The 7,910-nt window shown below is 40.4% G+C and overlaps 1 protein-coding gene across 1 annotated transcript; it reads left to right on the forward strand.

Moving 5' to 3' along the window:
• Nucleotides 1-77: 77 nt before the first annotated feature.
• Plk2 (polo like kinase 2) lies at nt 78-6,164 on the forward strand. Its single transcript, XM_015497284.2, has 14 exons — nt 78-631; nt 1,216-1,323; nt 1,466-1,582; nt 1,772-1,901; nt 2,116-2,203; nt 2,675-2,770; nt 2,874-3,072; nt 3,166-3,313; nt 3,668-3,765; nt 4,075-4,204; nt 4,451-4,691; nt 4,811-4,940; nt 5,194-5,304; nt 5,451-6,164. Exons 1-14 carry the CDS (start codon nt 371-373, stop codon nt 5,640-5,642), a joined length of 2,049 nt encoding a protein of 682 aa, XP_015352770.1. The 5' UTR covers nt 78-370; the 3' UTR covers nt 5,643-6,164.
• Nucleotides 6,165-7,910: the final 1,746 nt, after the last annotated feature.

The following is a 7,910-nucleotide window of genomic DNA, read 5'->3' on the forward strand; positions in this document are numbered from 1 at the left end:
GTTCGCGAACCGCCGGACGCCTCTGCCGGCCTCCGGGTCGGTGCGAGCGCCCCCTGATCGCGCCTCTCGGCAGCGCGGTCCCGAAGGCGAACCCGAGCGACCAGCATGAACCTTCCTCCAGGGCCCGAGCGCCAGGGCAGGCGATGGGCGGGGCGTCGTCCGTGACGTCGTATCCCGATTTGGGTGCCGCCCCCTTTCTCCCGGCTCATATATAAGGCTTCGCCCGGCGTTCTCACTCGCACAAGTGGATGAGGGCTTCGGGCGCGGGTTGGTTCTAGGGACTGGGGCTCGAGGAAGGTCAGGGCCAACTCGAAGGAGTGTGTTCTCGCCTCGGAGGCGGCGGCAGGCGGTGCCGGGCAGAGAGGCGACGATGGAGCTCTTGCGGACTATCACCTACCAGCCGGCCGCCAGCTCCAAGATGTGTGAGCAGGCACTGGGCAAGGCTTGCGGCGGGGACTCGAAGAAGAAGCGGCCGCAGCAGCCCCCCGAGGAGCCGCAGCCTCAGGCCCAGGTGCCCCCGGCGGCCTCGCACCACCACCACCACCACTCGCACTCGGGACCCGAGATCTCGCGGATTATCGTCGACCCCACGACGGGGAAGCGCTACTGCCGGGGCAAAGTGCTGGGAAAGGTGATGAGCGGCGGGCGCCAGACTGCCGGGCGGGAGGGAGTGCTGCCTGGGCAAACCCGAGGCGGGAAGGACCGCGCGTCCCCGCTCCCGTCGCTCCTCGGGGATCTGGTCCCAGAGCCACAGGGTCCTCTCACCTGCCCTCCTCTAGCTTTTGTGCGCTTAGGATCGGCTACTCATCAGCAGCCGAGGATGTGTGTGCCTCCCGCGGCCTCAAAACATTCATCTCAAGTCTAGAAGCAAGGTCTTTCTCTGCCGGACCTAGTCCCTGCACCTGCTCCCCAGAGAATTTTTCTGACATGTCACTTAAGACATTATTTTTTTCATCTTTCCCCATCCCAACCCCCCTCCATAAAGCTCTGCTTTGTAAAGGAAGAAGAGAAACTGTTTGGACTGTTTTCAGGACTGCATTTCCCTTCGTGAAGGACCTTTAATAAAGTGGACTGCATTTCTGTCCACCCTCTATTCCCCACATTTCCCCTGTTTTTATTTTTAAATTTATCCATCTAATTATTTATTTATTTTAAACCTCGGCCCTCCATTTTTTCTGCCATGCTCAATTCCATCTCGGCTTTGTTTCCTTTCAGGGTGGCTTTGCAAAATGTTATGAAATGACAGATTTGACAAACAATAAAGTCTACGCTGCAAAAATTATTCCTCACAGCAGAGTAGCTAAACCTCATCAAAGGGAAAAGGTGTGTATGACTGTTGAGCAAAGTATTTTCTTTGTGTGCTGGGATGGCCCTACCCTGTTAGGAAAATGTCTTCTGCATGTGTAAGCAATGCTGTTCAGAGATGACGGGAGGCTAATAAGCCTTATCTTGCTCTTTCTTTTAGATTGACAAAGAAATAGAGCTTCACAGAATTCTTCATCATAAGCATGTAGTGCAGTTTTACCACTACTTTGAAGACAAAGAAAACATTTACATTCTCTTGGAATACTGTAGTAGAAGGGTAAGAGCTAACTCCTTTTCAGTACCTTTATTTCTTGAAAACTGATGTGATATTCAAGTTGCATTTTACCTGGGATTTTAACTGTGGAATTTAATTATTATACCACTTTAATCATTCATCCTGCAAAGGGAAATGACTGATTTTGGTAACTTTCTTTGACAGATCCTCTTTTTTTCCTTCTCTTCCTAGTCGATGGCTCATATCTTAAAAGCAAGAAAGGTGTTGACAGAGCCAGAAGTTCGATACTACCTCAGGCAGATTGTGTCTGGACTGAAGTACCTTCATGAACAAGAAATCTTGCACAGAGATCTCAAACTTGGTAAGCTTTTGACTACAATATAGACCTTGCAGTTAGAGGTGCTATTCTTCATTTTACCTACAAGTGTTCTTAATTGGGATCTAGCCTATGTAAGCCACCCTTGAATGGATGACTTAATTGAACAACTGGCTGGCTACCTCCAAAGCAGATGTGTGTGTGCTTGATTAGAACATCTTTTCAAGGGGATTAACGTTTTCTTTTGTTTATCATCTAGGGAACTTTTTTATTAACGAAGCCATGGAACTAAAAGTTGGAGACTTTGGTTTGGCAGCCAGGCTGGAACCTTTGGAACACAGAAGGAGGTAGGAATCAATCAATCGGACTTATCCTATTAGCATTTCATGGGGACCAAATATGCTTTTATGATTTTCCAATTAATATTTCAGAAAAGGCTATTAAAATTTGTAAACCACAATAATGTTAATTTATTGAAAGAATTATTAAGGGCTCACTATGGATTAGACAGGGTATCATATGCCTATAAGCTGATAATTAAAGAAAACAGAAAAGTCTTATATTTTCCTGAAATGTACAAAAATGTCACACTGTCCCTGTTCTCATTTCACTAAAAATACTTGGTTATGTGGACTGCAAAAATTATACTGATATTTAAAAAATTACCAACATCACTTGATTAAATGTCAGTTGTTTAAATATCAAATAGAAATTTAATATAGTCCTTTTAAGGTTTGATTCCCCATTGAGTTAATTCAGAGAAATAAGTTTAACAATGGAATATTTCTTAACAATATTTCCATATTTTGTTTTTCCAGAACAATATGTGGTACCCCAAATTATCTTTCTCCTGAAGTCCTTAACAAACAAGGACATGGCTGTGAATCAGACATTTGGGCCTTAGGCTGTGTGATGTAAGTAAATGCACCAGAATGATTAAAAAGCAACCGTGGTTTAGATTTTAATGTTTAAAGAGTTCCTTTAGGACCATTCCTAAAGATGTTTCTTTTCACACAGGTACACAATGCTGCTAGGAAGACCCCCATTTGAAACTACAAACCTGAAAGAAACTTACAGGTGTATAAGAGAAGCCAGGTATACAATGCCATCTTCATTGCTGGCTCCTGCTAAGCACCTAATAGCTAGCATGTTGTCCAAAAACCCAGAGGATCGTCCCAGTTTAGATGACATCATTCGACATGAGTTTTTTTTGCAGGTTGGTACACTCACTGTCTTATGTATTTTCTGTTACATGTTATTGATGCCACTTACCTGAAAGGTTACTGAGGTCTTTTCCAATACTCCACAGGGTTTCACTCCAGACAGACTTTCTTCCAGCTGTTGTCATACTGTTCCAGATTTCCATTTATCAAGCCCAGCTAAGAATTTCTTTAAGAAAGCTGCTGCTGCTCTTTTTGGTGGCAAAAAGGACAAAGCAAGATATATTGACACTCACAGTAAGTTATAAGACTTCTCCCCCTTTTTGTATTCAATATTACATCTAAATTTGATAAATGTGTTAAAGAGACTTTCATGGGAGTATAATTCAGTCAGTATGTTTGTATACTATTGACCTTTGACATTTATGGCATAATAAATCCACACCTTGAGTCGTGATTAAATAGCTTTTTGTTTTGTAAACACTAAAATGTGCTTCCTGCATGATTGCATTTGATGGCAATGATAAAATGTTGTTTTTGCCTTGGATGCTCATAAGCTAGTTAACAATACACAGGCAGGAAATATGGCTAGCTTGGTTCCTACCTTGTTAAAATAGACTGACCCTCTTAATTTTTTCCCTTGATTTACAGATAGAGTGTCTAAAGAAGATGAAGAAATTTACAAGCTTAGGCATGATTTGAAAAAGACTTCAATAACTCAGCAACCCAGCAAACATAGGACAGATGAGGTATGTTGGGAAAGAATGAAATATATATAAACACTCTAAGTCATTTCCACTCTTTTCAACTGGCACTTGTTGTGGCTCAAGCATGTCATATTTACTTAAGACTTTTTTCTAACTTTTGAAAGGAAAGATAATATCTTTTAGTTTAACAATGCATGCAGTTGAGTTACTGCCATATCTTTTATCTGGCTTGTGTCCATTGCTTTTTGATGAGCTTTTCCAGCAATTGCCACAATGTCATCCTAACCTGGAATTTCAACCTTTAATTGATTTAGATACTTGACTTATTGCATGACTCTTCTCTTTTTTAAGGAGCTCCAGCCGCCTACCACTACAGTTGCCAAATCTGGAACCCCCGCAGTAGAAAACAAGCAGCAGATTGGAGATGCTATTCGGATGATAGTGAGAGGGACGCTTGGCAGCTGCAGCAGTAGCAGTGAATGTAAGTGGTTGTTTATTATATTTTAAATAATAAAACTACAGTGCTAACTTCTAAGTAACTGAAGTCAATGTATTTTGTAGCTGAATTTAACATAGAAGAAGCAGATTAGAGGAATTGGGAAAAGATAGGGAATAACCCTGAGTCCTGTGTATTTAAAATTAGTTAGTGAAAGGAAACTTAGAAACTACCAGAGCCCAAGGTGTTATTGTTAAAGGTTTTGTGACTTATCTCTCTCTAACTTTTCAGGCCTTGAAGACAGCACAATGGGAAGTGTTGCAGACACAGTGGCAAGAGTCCTTCGAGGATGTCTGGAAAACATGCCAGAAGCTGACTGCATTCCCAAAGAGCAATTAAGCACGTCATTTCAGTGGGTCACCAAATGGGTCGATTACTCTAACAAATATGGCTTTGGATACCAACTCTCAGACCACACTGTAGGTGTCCTTTTCAACAATGGTGCTCACATGAGCCTCCTTCCAGACAAAAAGTAAGTGCATCCAATTAATGAAGACTGATTTTTTTGTCTAGTCTTAACACTAAAGAAATCTGAAAACAGTGACTAACTGCTTCTGTTTTTTTTCCTTTTCTTTTTTTCCTGATTTTTAGAACAGTTCACTATTATGCAGAGCTTGGCCAGTGCTCTGTTTTTCCAGCAACAGATGCCCCTGAACAATTCATTAGTCAAGTGACGGTGCTGAAATACTTTTCTCATTACATGGAGGAGAACCTCATGGATGTAAGTACTGTGCTTTGCAGCAGTGATATTTGAAGTAGTCCACAAACCGGTAGCATCTGCATTACTTACTGCTTGATAGAAATATAGAGATTCTCACTGTCCTAGATCTACTGAATCAGAATCTCTGGGAAGTGGAACCAGGAATCTTCAGGCCATTTGGATGTTTACTTAAATTTGAGAGTCATCTTAGAAGAATAGAATTTACATTGCAAAATTTTCATATGTATTAACACCCTCTTCTAATCTTTTCTAGGGTGGGGATATCCCTAGCATTACTGATATTCGAAGACCTCGGCTCTACCTCCTTCAGTGGCTAAAATCTGATAAAGCCTTAATGATGCTTTTTAATGATGGCACCTTTCAGGTAAATGAACCCTTTATAGAAGTACATGTTCAGGTCCTTAAAAAAAGTTGGTATTTACCTAACCAGTTTAATTTTTGACTAAACTTTTCTAATTTTCTAATTCTTAAATATTTAGAGATATCTAACATCTGTGTTTATTTTTTAAGGTGAATTTCTATCATGACCATACAAAAATAATCATCTGTAGCCAAAATGAAGAATACCTTCTCACTTATATCAATGAAGATAGGATATCTACAACTTTCAGACTGACAACTCTGCTGATGTCTGGCTGTTCATTAGAATTAAAAAATCGAATGGAATATGCCCTGAACATGCTCTTACAGAGATGTAACTGAAAGAAAGACTTTTCCAATGGACCCTATGGGACTCCTCTTTTCCACTGTGAGATCGATGGGGAAGCCAGTAGAATGATCTAGAGTATGTTGAAAAAGATGGACAGGTGGTGGTACGAAAACAATTCCTCTGTGGCCTACTGGACTGTGTGGAACCAGACCAGGCTGAGGCAAACACTTCTTGACTTTGGACAATCCAAGAGAGAATCAGAATGCAGTTTCCTTGAGATACCTGTTGTAAAAGGTTTTTCAGTCAATTTTGCAGAAAGATGCATTGACTCTTAACTTCTCTCTGTTGAGAGCATTTCAGCCAGAGGACTTGGAACTGTGAATATACTTCCTGAAGGGGAGGGAGAAGGGAGGAAGCTCCCATGTTGTTTAAAGGCTGTAATCAGAGCAGCTTTTGGCTGCTTAACTGTGAACTATGGCCATATATAATTTTTTTTGTTTGTTTATTTTTGAATACACTTGTGGCTGGAAAAGTGCATTCCTTGTTAATAAACTTTTTATTTATTACAGCCCAAAGAGCAGTATTTATTATGAAATGTTTTTTTTATGTTGACCATTTTAAACTGTTGGCAATAAAGAGTATGAAAAAACAGAAATAGTGGTCTCTGTCTTTAGTAAAATGCATCACGGCACATCTCATTCTGTAGTCGATTCTTGGGACTGTTTGGCGTGACATTAGGTACAGAGGCATACTAGAAAGTTAGCTCTTTGGTATTTATAAACATAGCTTCTAGGAAGTCAGTCTTCAATTTCTGAATTATAAACTTTCTTGAGAAGATTACAACAAAAATGCTATTTATTTCAACTAAACTACTGGCCTCCACTAAATCCCAAACCAATTTCTCCCTTAAGTATTTCCTTAAAACTCTTTTAACTTAGAACTGAAAGGCAAATTAATCCTGTATAAACAGACCTCTGTAATTAGGTGTCAAAAGGCACAGGAAGTTTATCTTATCATGAGCAAAATTCTATGCTTTATAATATGCACACCATCTAAATGTATTACTCAGCTTAAACTTGCCTAAACACTTCCAGTGCCGCTGGCAATAGTAGGACATAATTCCAGTAGTAGGAAATGCTTTAAAAGCAAGTCATTTTATTTTCTTTTTGGGTTTTGGTGGTTGAGAAAGGTATGGGAACCAAATTATGTTTCAGGGTCCAATTTTTAAACTGTTAAATTATCCAAGAGGCAAATCTGATATGGTTTTCTCTTTCAGTACACTGTACTCTTTAACAGGTGTAAAGAAAAGCTGCTCATCCTGTTACTCTGAACTTATAGTGACCTTCATAAGATGTAAATAATTTCTTTGTTCAATTGTAATTCCACTAGAAGGAAAATACTATCTTGTGGATTAAGACTATGTTTACATTTGGTCTTACACAGGGTAGTACAGAAATGGTAGTTGTACACTTAAATTTTTCTCAAATTGTTACAACCTCTGCACTTTGCATTATTTGTTATTCAAAATCAAATTTGTCATGAGCATTTTACCAGTCTTACATTAACTTCTGTTGGCCAGTGTTCTCTAGCCATGTACACAAAGTCAGCCTTGTTAAATGGTTTATAGTAATAGCTGAAGAAAATTCAGTAAAAACTAGGTATCCAAAAGTAGAATCTTATTTTTTGCTAGCAGAGAAAACTTGAAAAGAATTTGCAAAGAGTGAGAAATGGTCTTCCTTTTGAGATTCACACTGTAGTATTATGTTTATTTATTTTTTTATGGTTTCAGAACATGCTTACCCATCATTGTCTACTAATGTTTTCTGGATGTATTTGGGTGTCCATGTATGAAACTAAGTCAGCCTAGCCTAAGCTGAATCAGATACAGGGCCTGTCATTGGCAATGTAAAGTGAATCTGAGCCTCTACCTGCCCTACAGGAAGTCACAATGGAGTGGTGGAAACAGTAGATTTGCCTCTTAGTCTGGTAAGTGCTGTGATATGATGACGAAGGTACGTACTGGTTGTTGGGAGAACTCAGAACAGGGAAAGGAATCCTGAGGAAAAAGCTGCAGGCAAGGAGAGGACTCACAATAGATTCCAGAGCAGGAAATTCTTTGCATTAGATTTTGAAAAATCAGTGAGGTTAAATAGAAGTACCAGATGGGAAAGGGTATTGTAAGTAGGGGAAACAGCATGTTCAGAAGAAGAAGGAAGAGGGGCTGAGGATGTGGCTCAAGCGGTAGCGCGCTCGCCTGGCATGCGTGCGGCCCGGGTTCGATCCTCAGCACCACATACAAACAAAGATGTTGTGTCCGCCGA

This window comes from Marmota marmota, unplaced genomic scaffold (assembly GCF_001458135.2).
Source record: "Marmota marmota marmota unplaced genomic scaffold, marMar, whole genome shotgun sequence".
In the NCBI taxonomy this organism is placed as follows: domain Eukaryota; kingdom Metazoa; phylum Chordata; class Mammalia; order Rodentia; family Sciuridae; genus Marmota; species Marmota marmota.

What these genes read in the sequence shown, in the direction of transcription:
- Plk2 (XM_015497284.2), top strand. Translation starts at nt 371, where the DNA reads ATGGAGCTCTTGCGGACTATCACCTACCAGCCGGCCGCCAGCTCCAAG. An exon ending in TGGAATACTGTAGTAGAAGG is followed by an intron (nt 1,583 to 1,771) that starts GTAAGAGCTAAC and finishes TTCTCTTCCTAG; the next exon opens with TCGATGGCTCATATCTTAAA. An exon ending in CTGCAGCAGTAGCAGTGAAT is followed by an intron (nt 4,205 to 4,450) that starts GTAAGTGGTTGT and finishes CTAACTTTTCAG; the next exon opens with GCCTTGAAGACAGCACAATG.